Source organism: Prunus mume, linkage group LG2 (genome assembly GCF_029339155.1).
Source record: "Prunus mume cultivar Tortuosa linkage group LG2, ASM2933915v1, whole genome shotgun sequence".
Classification (NCBI taxonomy): Eukaryota; Viridiplantae; Streptophyta; class Magnoliopsida; order Rosales; family Rosaceae; genus Prunus; species Prunus mume.
The window spans coordinates 9137321-9157419 of NC_142699.1; the positions used below are offsets into that span (position 1 = coordinate 9137321).

Here is a 20099-nt window from a genome sequence, read left to right on the forward strand (position 1 = left end):
TTTTGTAATAATTTTTATTTATTTTTAGCTTATTTTGAGCCTGTTTAATTCAACCTATATATAACATGGTTTTATATATGCATACCCCATTACATTTTATCCTCATGTTTATTGCTGAAGCACTTGTTGATGTTGTTCTGTTTCCAACAGCAACACTATACTTACTATGATGAGGCAGCTGATGAGCTGAGCATGATTGAAGATGATTCTTGATGTTATGGTTTGGGAGAGAAATCAATTCGATCGATGCAAGACGGCGGATGGCTGGAATAGCCTACTGGGTGTTCTCCGATTGCTTTAAAAAGAAATAGTATAGCCGGATCGGCTTTTAAATTTTTAAAAAGAAATAGTATGCTATACTTTGTTTTTATTTGTTTTTCGTATCCAATTTTTTTTTTAAAAAGAAATAGTCTAGCCGACCGGCTATACTCGTTTTTTTGTAATTTTGTAAAAAAGTAGTATAGCGGAGCGGCTATAACCGGTTTTTTTTGTAATTTTCCAAAAAAATTAGTATAGATGGGTTTTTCAAATTTTTTAAAAGAAATAGTATAGCCGTTAGGCTATACTCCTTTTTAATTTTTTAAAAAGAAATAGTATACCCAACTGGCTATACTCAGTTTTTCGTAATTAAAAAAAAAAATAGTGTTGAGGCTCGGCTTTACTCGGCTCTTTTTTATAAAAATCTCTTTTTCATAAATAGTATAGCCGACCGGCTATACTGGGTTTTCCAATTTTTTTAAAAAATGAAATAGGATAGCCGAACGGCTATACTCGGTTCTTTATAAATAAAGATGTAGTATAGCCGACCGGCTATATGATTTTTTATTTGTTTAAGAAACAGTAAAGCCGGTCGGCTATATGTGGTTTTGTATTTTTTTAGAAACAGAGGTAGTATAGCCGCACGGCTCTATAGGTTTTTAAGAATTTTTTAAAATAGAAACAGTATAGCCGGTCGGCGATACTCGGTTTTTTCCAATTTTTTTAAGAACGAGTATAGCTGCCTGGCCATACTATTTATTTAAAAAAAGAGCCGAGTTAAAGCCACGGCAATACTACTTTTAAATCATTTTCACTTCAGCTTCAGCAGATGGTCAGTATTAAATTAATAAACCCTCTAACAAAAGACATCAGAAAATACGCAGGGCCAGTGGTGGTGGCCTTGATAAAAGGATATAATAAACGGATATTTTCTTTGTTTTGTTTTGCTTTATTTTCTTCTCTGTTTGGAATTTCGTTGGAGTCCCATATGGCTGGGAAGGGGGACTAAACCTTATGACTTGGTTCCCATTTCACCTGTTTCACTGCCAGAAAGGGATCCTAGACTGACAGTTATGTTCTTGCTGCACCGGTTTCATGCTTGATTTTTAACTGGGGACAATAACTGTAGGTTTTGTAGCTATGGAACATTCCCGAGATGAAGACAATGCTTCTACCAGCACATGAAGAATGTGTTGCTTCTTTGGCTGTGTCACCTGTTACAGGTGTGGTTGCTTCAGCTAGTTATGATAAGATTGTCAAGCTCTGGAAGTGAAGGAATGGTTGTTTCTCTTTTTAGATGAACATTGATTGACCATATAATACTATTTTTGTTGTATTCTATGTTCAGGCTTCATGGAACTGTTGTAACTCTTCAAACAGCTGTTTACACCATAATCAACCGGCATAAGTCTCAAAACAACTAGCACCAAGGCAATCTCTCCTGCCGAAGGAAGACACTCTTCCGAGATGCACATGCCGAAACTCCCAACTGCCAAAGCTCACAAACTAAACCTAATTCTCATGACATCACCACCGCGGACTTGCACATCCCACATGATATAAAAAGGGAACAGTACCAGTAAGATAACTACTACTATTACTTGCAAAAGTTACCCTTCTTAGCTGACTTAAGCATTCTCGGCCGGCACCACACCGGTGCTGTTGACACTGGTCTTTGCAGGTTAGCCTTTATTGAACTAGACCCTTTCCCTGCTGAAGGCAAACCCCTTTTTCTCTAAGTTGACCCTTCCGAAAAAGAGCATCAACAAGCTCTATAGAAATTTTATGCTTCAATTGTCATTCGGTTTCAAAGTTGTTCAAGGCGTATAATTCCGAGCTGTCGATTCTTCTTCAGATGATAATATGCAGTTTCAATGGAGGACAAGAAAAGGAATGTAATGTTAAACTTGAGAATTATAAAATATGGTTAATTTGGAGCCTCTAGTTCAAATTTCTCTGTCATTGATTGAACCAGATAGTGGCAGAGCAAGAGTTTCGATCATCGAAGGCAGGACGGCCTTCATTTCCTTCCGTTGATTCATGTTCTTTATAATGCATGCTTTTCATAGAGCCTGAATATCAATGGCTACACAAGTTGTCAATACAAAAAGTATACGATGGTTAATGGAGCCATGCCCATTTTTGTTAAGTGAATGGTGAAGACAACGAAGGGGTAATAAAAAGTATCTACTTGAAAATATTAGTTTATGTTGAAACACGACATGGCCGGACATGATTCTAAAATGTTTGGTAGCAAACAAATGAACTATCTATTGATCTGCAATTTCTCAGATGTTTATGTAAGGTGATGGATACAGTTGGTTGTTTAGTTAACGTTGTATTATGTAAGCTTCTAGTGTTCTTGAATTTTCTGGACAGCTCTTATGTCTAATTGATGGCCTCTGATTGGTCTTTGATTCTAGTTGGGATTTATTTTAGATCAATTAGAAAGTTGGTATTTGTCTATATATCATTGTCACTAGAAGAACCATGTGCAATATAAATAAAATCCTCCAACAAAGAAGCAATTCACCAAAGCACAACTAGAATTAAGAAACAGTACTCGGCTTCAGGACAGTTTGTGCAAGAGGGTTAGAGAGGCTTCTGAAAATTAGGGATGTTTTGAAGTAGTGTATGATAAGATACCTCTGCAGTAAAGAGCAGAGGCCTTCTCACTGATAAGGCAACTTTTCAGCCTTCCACTGGAAACAAAGAAGAAGAATGTTAATCCAAAGCCTTTCCATGGTTACTGTGGAGAGTATCCACATGTTCCCTTGTATGTGAGCCTTGGCCTTGAAGATGCCTCCAACTTTGAAGCTGTTAGAGAATTCACAGAACTACTCTGGCCTAATGGCCATGACCTCTTTTGGTAATAATTTTTATTTATTTTTAGCTTATTTTGAGCCTGTTTAATTCAACCTATATATAACGTGGTTTTATATATGCATACCCCATTACATTTTATCCTCATATTTATTGCTGAAGCACTTGTTGATGTTGTTCTGTTTCCAACAGCAACACTATACTTACTATGATGAGGCAGCTGGATGAGCTGAAGGACATGATTGAAATGATGATTCTTGATAGTTATGGCTTGGGAGAGAAATCAGATTCAATTGTACCGTGCAAGACGCTGCTACGGGTAATGAAGGTGCTCACACTGACAAACTGTTGAGCACCATCCTTTGTGAGGATCAAGTTTCAGGGATTGAATTTGAATCCAAGGATGGACAATGGGTCAAATTGTCTCTATCTCCTAGCTCCTTTCTCTTTATTGTTGGAGATCCTCTTATGGTACAAATTATTAGTGAACTACTTTATAACTGAAATACTATTAGACCATGTGACCTAATTAAATTGTGCAGCAAATATGCAACTTGGTAACACCTTCTGAGAGGGCTGAAGTTTTCCCTTGCCTTAAACTGATGATGTAAAAATTAAACAAAGGTTAAAGTTCACTAATGATAACTTGTGGTCATTGGAACATTGACATGCAGGCATGGAGTAATGGAAGAATGCATCCTGTGAAGCATCGAGTGATGATGCGCGGAGAGAGAACGAATTTCGTTAGGAATATTTCCAGTTCCAACAGAGGGTACCATCATCAAGCCACCAAAGGAGCTAATAGATGAAGAACATCCCCAAATTTTTAAAGAGTTTGACTTCATGTAATTTTTTAAGTTCTCTTCTTCAGAGGAAGGAGTGCCCATTGACTCAGCAAAGCAAATTTTTGCATTTGCTGGAATTTGCACTTGAGGACACTCTCAGGCTCTTTGCAGGTTGCATCTGCAATTTGTTTTTAGCAGCCGTGCAGAATTGAAATTTGATAAATTTAGAAAACAAAGTGGTTCTTGTCTGTTGGTTTTGAAATAGACCCATTAATGTACAAAGCGTATTTAAGCAGCTCTCTTAGCCACCAACTTTTGAAATCAAAAGTTTAAGGCAGGTGTGCGAAGGATACTAACAAAGTGACACAAAAATGGATAGCTCTAGGTAGTCTCAAAAGATAGTTCAAATTTGAAGAGATTCAACCAAAGTGAGATATATAGTTCAAATGGGATTCTGCGTAGCTTGGTCCACAGAAGCCATTGAGTTGCTTCAAAGAGAAAGGATTAAGAAAACGAAAGAAGAAGAAGAAAAAGAATCTTTTGCTCCACAGAGAAAACACTTAATATTTTCGTCTACTTTCTTTTAGCCTCTTTTTCTCTTACATTCATGTCAAAGATTCTTTCATAATGGCCAACGGGTCTAGCCATTGGAAAATGATCTTGACTTATAGGAACAGCTTTCTGTTTTTCAAACCTGTACTTATCAATACAATCAATATAAATACACAGCTGCAGCCATATTGGTTGGGTAAGCTTTTCACGCTATTTCAAAGTCTTACAGTCTTAAGTTTGAACCCTCATAACACTTTGGTTGTGTATAAAACCTTCATCCCCTTATAGTTTAGACTATCCCTTGTATTCAAAAAAAATTCCTTCATAATGTGGTAAAGTTTTTGACCCATTTGAGTGTACCTTGGTAGGAAGGGCAAAGGGTTCTAAATGTTGGTGCAACCCTACCAAGTCTATGAGTCTGGGACACCAATGAACATGGTCCATACCCTACTTAAATCTTCCACCATTTTTATTAGGACCTAATTGTGAAAGGTCTAATAAAGCAAGAAAAGATTTGCGCGCTGTGTTTCTTGGACCACTTACATATAAAGCCATACTGTACGATTACCCAGAAGACATAATAAAATGCACAGAATATTTTCGTATTGCACATGTTTAATGGTTTGGCAACCAAAAGTGACTATTAATCTTTCCCTCTGACTCTGTTTCAGCAACAACTATGACAATGGCTTGGTCCATAATTGTCCATGGACTACAGTAATGTGAAACTCATTTCCATTGGTGTGGGCTTCACAAAAATCTTTTTTTTTTAACAAAAAAATGATGTAATTCGTACATATGGTATGAATGGTGGGTAAAGCATAAGATACCTTAATCCATCTAGAAGCTAATTAATTTCGTTTGAGATCACAATTTTAAGTGATTCTTTTTTTTTCGGTTGAGAAATTATTGCATTCATAATTTAGTCAAAGAAGTCATTAGTCACAAAAGACAATTACAATAACGGAATAATTTAACATCATAATTATGAGGCTTCTCCACTAATGATCACGCATGATCAAAAAAACTCTGGCATAGACATGCCAACTAAGATTGCAAACTAAAAAGAGATAAAGCTTGAGAAATCCAAATCACAACAATACAAATAAAACTCTCGCTGGAAGAGGTAAAACTCTCGCTGGAGAGAGGTGAAAAACTCTCACAAAAGAAGATGTGAAAACTACACAGAAAATCCAAAGAGTCTTTGCGACTTATTCCAAATTTGAAGAAATACAAAAAGAATGATAGTAAAAATCCAACATCGAAATGCAAGTAGAGATTCGACGCCGAGACGTATCCTTCTGTAATGAGTAGAGAAAAATTATAATAAAATGGAGATAAGTTCAAGAGCCCATGGTTGTTGGACCGACTCGCAAGTCAATTAATAATTATATATGTATATATATATATATATGTATGTGTGTATCTCAATAGCATCACAAATTCACAAATAGAGCAATTTATGTAACATATACTGTGCCATGTGTAGCTTGCCGACTTGTCGAATGTCGAGTCAAGCACAAAGGGTTTGTTCTTGGTGCATGTCTCATCAGCTGAATTTATTTTTTGTAATTTGTTGGATACAACTGTTGCACATCTTCTTCAATCTACTCACATATCATTTTCCAACCAGTACATTAATTACATTATGCTCCCTAATCATTTTCAATATTGCCAACGTAATATAAATGACAGAAAGAAGAAAAAGGACAAAAAAGGAACCACACCATAAATGTCAACTTAATTAATACAGAAACACAAAGCATTGATAGGGTTTATATTGAATTTGGACAAATTATTTGGGTACCCCTCCCTCACCCCATATCTTTATTAGAGGAGCTGCACACCATGCACCCATGTGGGCACGAAAGTCTTCTCTTCAACTCACAGAGCTGTGGGCTGTTTGTATTTAAGATCATCCGACTAAAAGAAACTTGAACCATCGACCTTTGGTATTTGTTTGTTAAAACTTTGTGAAGGTATTTTTTTCTTCTCCATATCTACTTTTGTTACTTGTTAAGTTTGTTACAAACTATATGCATTTTTGCTTTCAACTAGATAATTTATCCTTCTTGGTTTCGTAGAGATCACTATGAATCATAATTCGCTAATAATATATCAAAACTCTATGAATTTGTAAATCATTTTGGTTGCCATGGTCCTAAATTTAGACATGATTTACATTTTAGTCATCGAATTTGCAAAATAGTCGATTTAGTCTCTAAACTCCACTTCCGTTAGCAGTGTTGGTCATACGTTATAGTTGGATTTTAAGGTTTTGAAAAAAAATTTGGGGTGAACTTAGACGTTTGATGGGTGTAAATAAAAAAAATTCAAAGAAGGCAACGTGGTCTTGTTCTTGTTCTTTGTTTTTGTGGTGGTGGAAATGGTGGATTTTGGTACCAAGTGGTGGTAGGAGTGGTGCTGGTGTGAGTGATGGGGGATTGGATTTGAAGTAACAATTTTACTCCTAAATTTAACAAAAAATGTAACACATATGATGGCAAGAAACGAAAATGAAGTTGAAGGACTACATCAACCATTTTATGAATTCGAGGACCAAAATGCAAATCGGGTCTAAATTCAGGGACTATGACAACTAAAAAGTCTATATAAATAGTTGTTTTATTTGTTAATTAGCAAAACATTTTGATTAAACAAATTTTGCTTACAAGTCGCCTTCCTCTTATATTAATAAGTTATAGTTTGGCAACATTTTATATTAATAAGTTATTGAATTTGGCAATATCTAAATGAGAGATATTATAGCTAATGACACATTATGTGACAAGTGATGTATATATTACTTATAGGAGTGATGACATGTCATTGTGACATAAGATCTACATCCGAGCAAAGAAATAACAAGGGTAGAAAAATAAGTGGGTGCCCAAATAACCAGCTAAACGGGTAGGATACAATTAATCTTTAAGACTTTTTTTTCTTTGGTTGGGGGCTTACCCCGTGGAACCATTAGCCATAGCTTTCTATATATTGAGTGAGGGTTCTTCCCCTTAAATTTCTAAGAAACGAGTTGGAGAGTAGGAGACAGACAAGGAGAGAGAAAGATAGAGATGGGAGAGGAAGCTCATGCCGATCAAGTACTTCCAATTCTTGATTTTTCAGAGGGTTTAGTTTTAAAACAAGGGACTGAGGAATGGAAAGCTATGAACAACAAAGTTAGAGAGGCATGTGAGAATTATGGTTGCTTTCTTTTGTTAGTGAAGGATGAGATCCCCATGAATTTACGTGAAGAAATGGTGGCGGCCATGAAAGCTTTGTTTGATCTGCCTGAAGAGACCAAGCAGAAGCACACAAGCCCCAAGCCTTACCAAAGCTATGAAGGGAAAAGCCCTGTCATTCCCTTGAACGAAAGCTTTGGCATCGACAATGCCTGCGAGCTCGATGCAGCTGAAGCCTTCACCAACCTCATGTGGCCACAAGGCAAGCCTTCTTTTTGGTGAGATATTCTTGCTTTCTAATTAAGCTTTGGAAAATAAACATGTTGGTTTAGCTTTGATCACATATATATTATTACATGCTTCATCACCCAAATATATATATATCCAGTTGTTTGAATAAAATTCTATCGCTTGCTGTAAAAAAAAAAAAAAAAAAAACCACAAGGTCAAATTTAATTTTGGTTTTTATTTTTATTTTTCATAAAAAAAAAGCAAGAACTGTTGTTCTCAGTCTGAGATATCCCACTGTAGGAGTCTAAGACAAACCAAGAGTTGCTAAGAATAAAATTGCTCTTTTGCTATCACCCCTCAAACATTTTTCTCATGTCATATATTACCTTTCAACTTATTGATTTCGAAAGTTGGATTCGAAGAGGGTGGGGAGTTAATTATAAATACATAGTTTTGCAGCTAAACAGAAGATTAATCACTATCTGTTTAGATCAGATTAGGAAAGAATTTTGGTTTAGGTCACTAGATGATTGAGAATCTTTCCTTAAATTGGACACTTTCAAACCAAGCAACGGCATTTTGATGACATAAAAACTCCATATTTTTGACATGACAATGGCTGCTACCCAACACCCTCGCTACCTGCCAATGCCTCATTTAATAAGGCTTATCCCTTGAAACAGATTGAATTAAAGGAGTGCCAGCTTTATATGATTGTTATATAGTTCTGGCTATATCATGCCTGCGCACATGTCCTTGTAGAACTCCATCACAGGGCAAGATAATCAGTTTCTTATGCAGATGTAACTGCCTCATTTAAAACTCAATTGCACTTTCTTGGATTATGTACAATAGTCAACAATAACTTCAACTCCATATATCCCATCACAAGAGTACATATATAATGATAACGGGTAGGTGCATATATTCATGAGCTTCATGAGGATAAAATTTTGAATGGGGAATATCTCTCACGTGATAGGTACCTTTTAGTTAAAACATAACATGTGTTATAAAATTTGAATTATAATTAAAAATTTATAACATATGATATGTTTGAACGAAACAAATCAACCTGCAACGTGGCAGGAAAGTCCCTATCCTAATTTTTTTCCTCTTGACAACCCCGCGACTTACGTGGAATTGAAAATCCAAGATTATTGAATTGTTATATATGCTAGTGATAATGGTTGACTTGTGCTATTACATTTTTCTGGTACATGACTGTATATGTTTTGTTTTGTTTTGTCATGGTAGTGAGGCTATGAAATCCATGACTTCAAAGATGATGGAATTGAATCTCATCATCCTTAGGATGATTTTGGAGAGCTTTGGCTTGGGAGACCACTATGAATCCCAGGCCCAAAACACCACCAGTGCTTTTCGTTTCATGAAGTACAAAGCTCCTCCTCCAAGCAACATTAACAATGCCCTTGGTCTTGTGCCTCACACTGACAAAAACACCCTAACCATTCTGTGCCAAAACGATGTGCAAGGCCTAGAGATTCTGACCAAACAAGGCAAATGGGTGGAGGTGATGGTCCCGAAAGAAGCTGTTATGGTGTTTGTTGGGGATGCACTTAAAGCCTGGAGCAATGGGAGGCTTCATGCAGTGACACATAGGGTTATGATGAGTGGGGACAAAGAGAGGTACTCGTATGCCCTATTTGCTTTGCCTAAAGAGGAGGTGGTAATTGAAGTACCTCAGGAATTTATAGACAAAGAGCACCCTTTGCTATACAAGCCATTCAACTTTGCTGAATACTTCACATACTTCACGTCCAATATTGGTGAAGATGCACTTGAATTATATGCTGGAGTTTGATATATAATTATGACTATATATATCCATCGGGGATGTATTTTGTAATAAGGTTGCTTTATTATATATGTGTGGTGCGTTTTACTTTCATTAAAGACAAATAATTTTAGTGTGTGTGGTTGGTATGGAATTTAGACAATATATGTGTAGAAGTATCTTGCATCTTTTCCATATAAATATATTTGGTTTAATTATGGGTTGGATCATTGATATACAGTACAAGTTATTTTCATCTTTTGATAAGCGATAGTGAAGAAGGGGAAAATCGAACCTAGAACCTCATCTGCACGAATAAATGCTCTTAACCATTTGAATTATAGGCCGCTTGCACAAGTAAATTTTCATCTCAAAAATGTGTGGTGGCTAGTGTAATTAGGGCATTTATTGACAATGCACATAATAAATTAGTCTAGGGAGTAGCTTGCATTCTTGCAATCCTGTGGGCAAAGGCGGAGACAAGAGGTGGTTTTATTTATTTTTTAATATATTAGGAGAAGGGATTCGAGAGTAGTATATGTTCTAATATCATAAAGAGAAATACTGTTACATTCTTCTCGAACATGGAAAGAGGTAGTGCTAGAGAAATGGAAAGGATCTGGAGATGAGGGCTGAAGATGGGGAGCTCTAAAGGGTGGGTTTGGGATCATTTGCGCTCTAAAATACCCAGCATATGAAAACCTTTATAAAAAAAATAATAGTAAATTTGGCTTACACCCTTCAAATTCAATTTGCCATATCTAAAACCCTTCACTTTTTGTTCATATAAATAATACCCAATTTGTATAAGTAAAAACCCATAACTAGGATCCAACTCAGCAAGTTACCTAATTAAGCATAAAATCTGATTTATTGTACTTTTTAGATTCCAAAAATACCCCCAACTAAGCCATTATTGCATTTTGTATATTAATGTATGAATCAATATGGAAACAGTTTTTAATTGGATTGTATATAATGATATATGTTGAATTTGGAAAGATCTCCAAATGGTTGTAATGGATGTAGGAATTAATTTTGAAACATGTTTTAAAAAATTTAACCATAAATTCAAATTTAGGTAATCGGTTTGTTTAATAAAATGTTTATGTTATTTTCTTTTTATGAATTATACATGACTAATAATCCACTTTACAATTGTTTATGAATAAAATTGTACATACTAATTATGTTGAAAAAATAATGTACCTATTACTTGTTTGTTTTATGAAAAACATAATTTACCTAGTATGAAAAGTGTACATAATTATCTATTCCAAATAATGTACCTATACACATTTACAGGTATATTGTAAAATAATTTACCTGTGGGTAAATAATGTACCTATATTTTATATAAATTATTGTGTACCTATTTATAATTATGAAAAATATACGCAATTACAAAGTAACTGACTTTGTTTTTTTTTTTTTTTTTTTGGTAATATACCTATATTTTATATGTATATATTTATATTATATTTTTCATAGGTACATTATTGGATATGTAATTTACAGATTTTTTTTTTGTTTGCAATTTTAGGGGGCGAGATGTGAGAGGGAATGACAACTAAAAGCAATGGGTGATTGATATGCTATTAATAGGGAATATATTAATTACAATTATGGCAGTTAATGAAATGCTTGAAATAAATTATAAATAAAATATGAAGTTTAGTGGCAATGATGTAAAAACATAGAAATACTAAGACCTCTTATATCCTACTAGTCATTTAAATTTGAAATTGAATTTTACACATAGATTTATAGAGTGATGGGTATATGTCTATGAAATATAAAATGTAAGGATCTATATTGGACAAGCTCAAAAAATAAATTTTAAAAAAAAAACTTTATTGCCCATCCCGATCTACAGCTCATGAGGCAAGTCAACCTTTTGGGAGAGTGCAATGGAAATAACACATGAAACGAGAAATAAAATATATAAAGGATTTCCATTGTTGATCTATAAAGCCACATAAGAAAGGACGCTTATAGTGAAAGTATCTATATAATCAAGTTACAAAATCTAGGGCAATCATGATCTGCACAATGAGTGACATGTGTGATGTAAGACTTTCATTTAGTTAATCCATATAAAAGATAATAATTAATCAAAGACATTCATAGTTAAATATAATTAATACTTACTTGGGTTGTAATATATGCCATGTGAATGTTATGAAAAATAAAATAAAAAAACAATAAACTTGGGTTATATGATTAATTTGGCTCTAATAGTTGCTAATCATGGAGGTCTGCATGTGAATGTATATGATATGTGATGTGCACATTGACCTCAAACCCCACCCCAAGCCACGATTTAAGGCAATGATATAAACTAATTAAGCAAATTTGAACTTCAAGTAGAAGCCGTTTTTTAACTTTAAGTAGAAGCCATTTTTTAATATATATATATATATATATATTATGTTATGGAACGTAATATACAATTCCTTTTTATTGAGGGATCCTTCAACTGAAACTTTATATTATAAAATATAGAGAGACATCCTTGTAGAACCCATTTCATATTGTATTTCACTAATTCAAACAGTCTATTTTGTATATATTCATTCAAAGATCATTTCTACAAAAAATCACTTGAATCCGATATTATTGGGTCACTTAATTAAATTATTGAAATTCAAGTAATTTTTTTAATTATCGTGTTTATTGATTTTGTTGGTTTCAATTAGATGACTTAATAATTTTCAATTTGCATAATTTTTTAAAATATGATCTCTAAATAAATATGTAAAAAATAAATAATTTGCATCGTTAAAAAAAGACTGTATATATAGATCATGCATCATCATGTTTTGTACTTTGTACTCTGATAGCCAGGCTAGCCTGTATTATTTGCTCAAGTTGTTTGCCCTCATGCATTGCTTAGTCGTAAATCATGATGACAAGATCAGATTTGATTGACCCTTAATTGCCTCATTACATTACATTTGTACATGTACTCCATCAAATGTGGGCGTGGTTTGTGCGGTATTTGCTGTTTCTTCTTGTCTTATTTGGTCAACCAAAGCTTTCATTAGGCCAGCCAGATGTCATGGTTTTGCCCCCCAATCCACAAACACTGGGTTTTTTTTCATTTTCATTTTTTCTTTGGTTTAGATGACTTAAACGATAAAGTCCAAGTTTAGCTCATGCATGCCTGGCACCTTTGCCCTCAAATATTGAGAATTCAATTGCTTTGACTTGGAGTTTTTAACACTCAAGACTTAATTTTCCCTCTCTACTCGTTTTTGAACCAAACTCAACTTAAGGAGGAAACCCCTCTAATTACATGAGAATTCATCACATTAATAAGGGGAAAAAGAATTGTTTATCTTCTTATTGTTCATGAATCACGTTAAAAGATTGTATCATTATGAGATTTGAATCAAAGGGGCTTTAGGTTCAGACCATAAACTTGCTAACATGTTTCATGTTTGACCCAATCAAAATTCCAACTGAGTTTTGTGTTTGCTACCTGTAGGGGCTTTTTTTCTTCCGGCAGCTACTACGGGACTGACTGCCGTAAAGGGCAAAATGGAAGAAATTGCTCCTTGAGCCTGAGTTCGAAAATTAAGCCCCAAAATACTTCGAAAAGGCAGTAGAGCCTTAGGAAGTATTTTGGTTATCTTCACCAACCAAAATAATGGCAGCTTACAGGTAATTTCTTCATGCTTACAGATGGTCTTTTCAGCTCAGCATGAGTGGCATGTGGCATGGGAGCAAAATCAACATGGGTTTAGCACTAAGAGAGAAATTAGGCTTGGTTTATGAGAAAAGAAAGTGTTTAAGTAAGGAATGAGGTGTTTTGTGAGGGATTCGACTAGGGAAAGAGGAAAAAGAAAGGCAGAGTTCTTCTGGCTGCCAGAAAAAAATTGGAGAAGAAGATGAACAGTGCACGAGCTTGTTGAGTTTTTGCAAGTTAGAGAGAAAGCTTGCTCTCCGCAGGTTGTGGGTTGTTTTTGTTGGGTAGGGGAAGGCTCAATTTATAGCTGCCGGAAATCACCAATTTTCAAGAAACCCTAATGGCTTCTACTTACTTTGGCTAAGCTTTTCTTCCTTTCTCCTCCCCTTCTCTGACTTCCCTTTCTTGGCAAAGATCGCTTCTGTCTATTTTCATGAATTCAGGGGATTTGGGGGCTCAACATCCTCCTTTCCCGCGGCTGTGCAATGGGAGCTTCCACTCTTGGTTTGCTGTTCTTTCTTCTTTTCTTTCCTCTTCCTTGGCTGAATCTGACGAAGGAAAAGAGGTGAAAATACATGTTGGTCCAAGGGATGCTTCTGACAGCATGCGGGATGGTATTCATCGGTTCTTTGGATGTCTCTGGCTTGAGACTGGTTTCAGCAGCTTTGCTTAAGGAGTCTGCCATCTGCTCTTCACGTGTCCTCTGCTTTCTCCAAAAGCTGAGGTTTTTTGTGGGCTATTTTAGGATTTTTATATGGGCCAAGGTGATTTCCTAAGCAAAAGGGCTTTTACTAAACATTGGGCTTCTTAGTTTGGACTTTATTTTGGTTGGGTTGTTTTGCTTGGGTATTGGGCTACTTTTCTCTCTTGTGCTTACCCACATGTTTGGGCCTAAGAAACGGGCTTGAGTCTCGAGGCTCCCAAGCAACCCGAGACTTTCCATTTCTCGGTCCATCAATGGGTCTCATGTTGATTTATCACCATCCATACCACAACCCACTCAAGCAAGCCCCGGGTATTTGAGTGGCTTGGGGCCCACTTAAGCTTGTGGCGTGATTAGGTGCGGAATGATAATTCATTGCTTAGCGTGGCGTGTCGTTTAGCGTGACATGTGTGCAAGCGCATATGACGAACTTTCGCATGCCCAAATCGGGTTTCTTCTTGGTAAAGCATCAAATTGGGCCGAGAATTTATTTGGGCCGAACCGTGAATATTTTGGGCCTCAACACTACCCACCCTTTTTGTTTGGGGCTCCCTACTAATCCAATGGTGGGGGTTGTACTTTGTGAGATTTCACCGTAGTGAACATCTCAAGAGCACCGCCTCATCTGACTAACAAGGCTTAGTCTAAATGATCAATCACTTTAATGTCATTCGTAGGGCTCGTTTGTGAGTGATTATGGAGAAGAACCTCCTCACTAAAATTAATTTTTTGGAGAAGCACGTGAAATGTACTTCTTCTCAAAAATGATTATGGCGTATTCAAAATCGCTCTCAAACGAGCCCTTAGAAGCTCGCGCTACTAAGCCAATGTTAATTTGTTTCCTGTTGAAAACTAATTATCTCGTCTTCATAGTTTCGTGACCAAACATAGTTGACTGAATCCTAATTTAAAAAATATATATTAACCTCAAATGAGAAGTTAAAAAAAAAAACCAATGTAAAAAGAAATTTTGCAGGCTGAAAACAACAAATCCCATTTGCAGGCCGATGTTACCATGCAATCTTTATCCAATACTTTACAATCTCTTAAGCTCAAAGCCCAAATCTAATGCACTCGAGAACACCAGAAGCCCAATTTCTCGAGCCCACGAAATGCCTCGTCGTTTAGAGGGAAAAAGAAAAAAGAAAAAAAAGTTCGTTAAGCGGCCTGGTTCATCGCCGTCCTCAACCGTCAACTCCCCTCACTCACTCATCCCCAATCCGATATTGTTCGCAACGAAGCCCGACCAATTACAAAACGCCGTCGTTCTATAAACTGTTGTGTTTTTACAGTGAAACTTAACAATTCGTAAGATCAACGATGTCAGAAGACAATCTGAATGAATTGGTCAGTAAAATATTGACCATTTGTAGCAAAAATGGAGTCTCTTGATTTTCTAGGCAAAGAAAAAGTTGTTGTTTTTATTAATAATGTGGGTTTTCATTTTTTATTTCAGATTGAGAGGAAAGCGAATGTTACGAATGAATTGCAGAGTTTAAGAGAGAAAATCGATAAGGAAGGAGCTAAAGCTGCGGTGCACAAGTTGATATCGCTGAGGCAGGCACTGAAGGTTCGCTAGTTTCCTTGTGATTCTGTTTATACCCGAAGCGTCGTCGTCTTTTGGTGACGGGTATTGATTGAAATTTGATTCTGTTTTTACAGGAGCTGGAAAGGCAAGAGCTTGAAATGTCTTCTAGTAATTCTGAATTGGATGCTGAGGTTCGTAGATTGGAGGACCAAATAGCAAATGGGTATGATGGCCAGACTGTCTCTGATGAATTGGATCGTCCGTTGAGTGAATCAGTGGAGAAAATTGATTCAGCTAAAAGGGTAATTTGCTGTTGCTCACAACATTATGATTATTTTCTGCAACATGGTGTTGCTAGAATTTTTTATATTTTTTATTTGGTGATGAAAACAGTAATATGTATAGGAACTTGCAGCTAGATCAAGGGCAGTGCTGGCAGTGCAGCGCCAGATTGATGATGTTCCATCTCAATCAGAACTCATCCAGTATGTCTTCCTTTTTTTCTCTGTTTATAAATTGTGGGCTTGTTTAGGACTTAGATTCTAGATGGTTGCTAACGAAAACCAGTTTGAAGGTTTTAGATGAGTTGGGTAGACTTCAAATGCAACTTAAAGTATGAGATTTGAAGTTTGGGGCATTTTTTATGTATGGTCTTTGATTATTTTTTCTGCGTTTATGATAGAAAAAGGAAAAAACACCGACTGTCTCAACCTTGGCTCTGCAGGTATGAACGGCGGTTTTCAGAATTGAATGCTCAAATTCAGGGAAAACTTCAACAAACTCGTAAATTCTATGCCACATATAATGCACTTTTGGAGATCAAAGAATTGATGCTAAAGGAAACATCTTTATTGAATTCAATAAATTCACAGGTAATCTGCTGTAAATTTCGCCATCAATATCCTCTTATGGGATGCTACCATTTTTCTTTTTCTTCATTTCTCTGCGATAATTTGATTTTATGCAGGATGTTTTTCACTTGTTTCTGCTATTATTATATTGTCATTATTACCAACTTATTTTGCTTGTAAACTTTGTATAGTTTCAAGATGCAATCACTAGCACTGATGGTCGCATGAAACTTATTAACTCCATGGAGGGAATCATAAAGGGCAGTCAACAGGTAATGCCCAAATGTCATCAAATTGTCTGCATATATTCTGTTGGGGATCAGGAAAAGAAAACCCCAACTCTGCCTTGAAACTGTGTGCAATCCTAGTAAAGAAGAAACTTAGTTCCTCAATCTTGGAATGTATGCTTTAGTTGATTCTAAAGAACATTGCTTTTACTCCCTTATACAACTTTATTTATGTGTCCACAGAGATCCATAGTTTCTGTATTCCGTTTTCTAGTCTAGTAGGATGGTTTCCCTCAAAGAGAACCAAACGACTTGCTCTGCTTTGATTTTCCTTTAGAAAATGGAAAGTTTTGCCCCTTTACCTTCCTTGTAAATCATTTACTGGCATCTAGTCAGATAGCCTTTAGATCCGTATGACCTTACAAGGACTTGAATTAATGGCCTTTTAACTCCTTGAATGGGAGAAGCCGTTAGAGTTCTAACTAGTGTGGATTTATACACATAGCTTTGGAGGGGAACTAACTTACTGCCTTGCGGCAACCTAGTGAACCCACTGTTGCCAATCATCACTGTTGATAATGAATCTTTAACAGTGTAGTTCACTGAATAGTATCAGGGACATCATAGTAGATTTTATACAACTTGGGCACTTCAAAATTTGGTAAGCATCCAGACAAAAACATGAGATAGTTATAGGTATTGATATGTCCTCCCTAGTGTAGGATAAGGGTTGAAACCAAACAGATGCACCCACTAAGTGAAGAGAGAAATAAAATATAATTCATGTGCTAAAAATACCACCTGTAACTGTAACAGGCCAAACCCCGTATTGAGTTATTTGAGATACAAATAAGATAAAACTAATATAATTCAACCGAGTTCTGTGTCCAGCATATTGAGGAGTAAATGAATTTAGTATGCGCTTACACATTCGTGCCCAACAATTGTATATCCCAGTATTGTCTGCTACTTCAATCAAACTCAACTTAAACTTCCACATGACTGAGTATTTGATTTGCCTCATTAGCCTCAACTCGTTTTCAACTTGTGTACATACTTTTTCACAAATGCTTCTAGTTATTCCTAAATTTTACTGCTGAATCCATTTTACAGAAGCTACTAAAGGTACAACTTGGACTTAAAGAAGAGCAAAAAGTTTGTGATGCTCTGAAGGCGAAGCATGTTGCAGCAACTGCAGAGCAAAGGCACTGTTATTCTCTCTTAAAAGCTTTCCAGGTAAGCACTGTAATCATGACATCACAATTAATATTTAGTGTTTGGGACACTGGAGCCTTCAGTTAAAACTTCTGTTCTTGTCTATCATATTCTTGTATTAATGAATAATTATTTAGGAAGTGCTGCTACTTAAGAAAATGTCTAATGTTAGAAAACCATCAACTGTTTTTCCATCCCTTTCTGGGTGGTCCAAATGCTGCGGTACCTAGAAATTTATATTTTCCTAGCGTGGTCAATATCATTGTCCACTACTTCACAGAGATGTAACAGTGTTGGTTAGCAGTTTGGCAAGAATTGATAGTAATTGTCCTGGCTCTTGCCAAACTATCTATAACCAACTCTCAGTTTACTGATTCCCTCGAAATTACTGAATTAGTACTTTAAATATGCAGGAGGAATGTACAAAGAATGAGGTACTCAGAAGAAGTGCCTCTTAGAACATCTCCGCAGCATGTGAAGTCGAGTTGTTAAGCCAACTTCATGCCGTCGCTCATCGGTTGAATGCTTTACTCATTCATTTGAAATGAAGGATAACGTACCCAGATACAAATAATGAATAGAAATATCAGCTTAATCAGCTTGATGTAGAAATTCAACTCATCTTTTCCATACTGGATGTGAATGATGTGAGCGATGTCTTGTTCTCTGGCGTATCTCTTTTCACACAAAGGCAACGAAGCAAACAATGACTTTTATTTTTTATTTTTTATTTTTTTTGTTTCTATCGATCTACATACAATACCTACTCCTTTCTGATTAGGATACATTAATTAATTAATTAATTGCGTCGCCTTAATTGTGCCTTATCTACCAGTTCAGTTTTGTTCATGAATCTTCACACGTTAAGTTAATGGGGAATGCTAGTAACTTCTCTCTAACCTTCTCTTTTGGACATTCTTTCTTTTTAGCTTGACATGTATCATTCTCCTTACACTTAAAACAATGTCATTAATATATTATACAAGTTAACTTTTGCTTTCTAAGTCTACCCTTATTAATTGTATTCAATTTATCCCAAAAAAATTCACAATTTTCTTACCATATATATATATATATATTTATTTAAGAAAATGTCAGCTTTTTTAAAAAAGAGGAAATGTCCCTTTTTTTTTAACGTCAAGTTTAGAATTAGAATTTATTTATTTATTTTTAAAAAAGGACATTTCCTCTTTTTTTTTAAAGCAAAAATTTTCTTTAAAAAAAATAATTGACGTTAAAAAAAAATTAATATGATAGTAAGAAAGTTGTGAAATTTGTTTGGATAAATTGAATACATTTAATAAGAGTAAACTTGGAAAGCAAAAGTTAGTTTGTATAATATATTAATGACATTGTTTTAAGTGTAAGGAGAATGACACATGTCAAGTAAAACATGGAGAATGTCCAAAGGAGAAGGTTAGAGAGAAGGTTGCTAGCATTACTCTAAATTAATTAACAAAAAAAATCCAAAAGATAAAAAATTAAGTCGTCTCAAGTCGTCTCATTCGATCCTTGTACCCTCTTTTGGATCCCCATTGTGGACGGCCATTGAACCCTGCGAAGAAAACAAATATTGGAGGGGACATGTGAATTGGGAAATTGGAAATCCTATTTTGCAAGATAAAAATGTGGAATTTTATTTATTTATTCAACCGAGATTTGAACTCAAGACTTCTTAACGAGTATCACTAAACATAAATATGATGATGCGTTGATATATTGGCATATAATTATCACATTATGTAGTTGAGAAAACATGAAAATGTTTCGCATGGCATGTCTTTTGTACACAATTTATATGTGTGGACAGAGAGCTTTTCTGCTTATTGTATGAGGCTTTTCCTTGGACTTATTATGAGCCGAAGAAGAAATTTTGCACAACTATCATCTTATACTCAACCTACACACAACAACAAATAAAATAATAAAAACAACAAATCAGACCTACGCAACTGTGATTGTAGGATAACAATAAGGTAATAATGTGTCATCATATGATTGGCTCCTCATGCTTGATTGACTGTACTTTATTAATACACAAAATGCTGATTAAAATCAAAAGAACGTTTCTCTTCCCCTTTATATACTTTTATTGCATGCGGTCCAATCATTAATATATAGAGTCTTCGAGAAGTTAAAAAATAAAAAGAACATGCATGCACAACATCTTTGCTAACAATAACTGGAGTGAGTTAGGTTCGACAGGATAGTAAGCTCCCGTTTCTTTGTATTTAAGTTCGAATTTCTTTATGTGA

At 35.4% G+C, this 20099-nt stretch overlaps 2 protein-coding genes and 1 pseudogene across 3 annotated transcripts; all 3 read left to right on the forward strand.

Moving 5' to 3' along the window:
- The first annotated feature begins 1414 nt into the window (after positions 1–1414).
- Positions 1415–4014, forward strand: LOC148919575 (putative 2-oxoglutarate-dependent dioxygenase AOP1; annotated as a pseudogene).
- A 3360-nt stretch (positions 4015–7374) lies between these two features.
- LOC103320032 (putative 2-oxoglutarate-dependent dioxygenase AOP1) lies at positions 7375–9847 on the forward strand. Its single transcript, XM_008221644.2, has 2 exons — positions 7375–7878; positions 9089–9847. Exons 1-2 carry the CDS (start codon positions 7493–7495, stop codon positions 9654–9656), a joined length of 954 nt encoding a protein of 317 aa, XP_008219866.2. The 5' UTR covers positions 7375–7492; the 3' UTR covers positions 9657–9847.
- A 5333-nt stretch (positions 9848–15180) lies between these two features.
- Positions 15181–18661, forward strand: LOC103320031 (paramyosin-like protein). Of its 2 annotated transcripts, XM_008221643.3 has the most exons (8): positions 15181–15370; positions 15480–15593; positions 15686–15853; positions 15957–16036; positions 16276–16423; positions 16594–16674; positions 17743–17865; positions 18258–18661. In XM_008221643.3, exons 1-8 carry the CDS (start codon positions 15344–15346, stop codon positions 18300–18302), a joined length of 786 nt encoding a protein of 261 aa, XP_008219865.2. In that variant the 5' UTR covers positions 15181–15343; the 3' UTR covers positions 18303–18661. The 2 variants fall into 2 exon arrangements, with proteins under 2 accessions (XP_008219865.2, XP_088903200.1); XM_089047074.1 differs by lacking the exon at positions 15181–15370 and having other exon boundaries at positions 15377–15593.
- Positions 18662–20099: the final 1438 nt, after the last annotated feature.

What these genes read in the sequence shown, in the direction of transcription:
- LOC103320031 (XM_089047074.1), top strand. Translation starts at nt 15,402, where the DNA reads ATGGAGTCTCTTGATTTTCTAGGCAAAGAAAAAGTTGTTGTTTTTATT. An exon ending in AAATTGATTCAGCTAAAAGG is followed by an intron (nt 15,854 to 15,956) that starts GTAATTTGCTGT and finishes TAATATGTATAG; the next exon opens with GAACTTGCAGCTAGATCAAG. An exon ending in TCTCAATCAGAACTCATCCA is followed by an intron (nt 16,037 to 16,275) that starts GTATGTCTTCCT and finishes TTGGCTCTGCAG; the next exon opens with GTATGAACGGCGGTTTTCAG.
- LOC103320032 (XM_008221644.2), top strand. Translation starts at nt 7,493, where the DNA reads ATGGGAGAGGAAGCTCATGCCGATCAAGTACTTCCAATTCTTGATTTT. An exon ending in CAAGGCAAGCCTTCTTTTTG is followed by an intron (nt 7,879 to 9,088) that starts GTGAGATATTCT and finishes TTGTCATGGTAG; the next exon opens with TGAGGCTATGAAATCCATGA.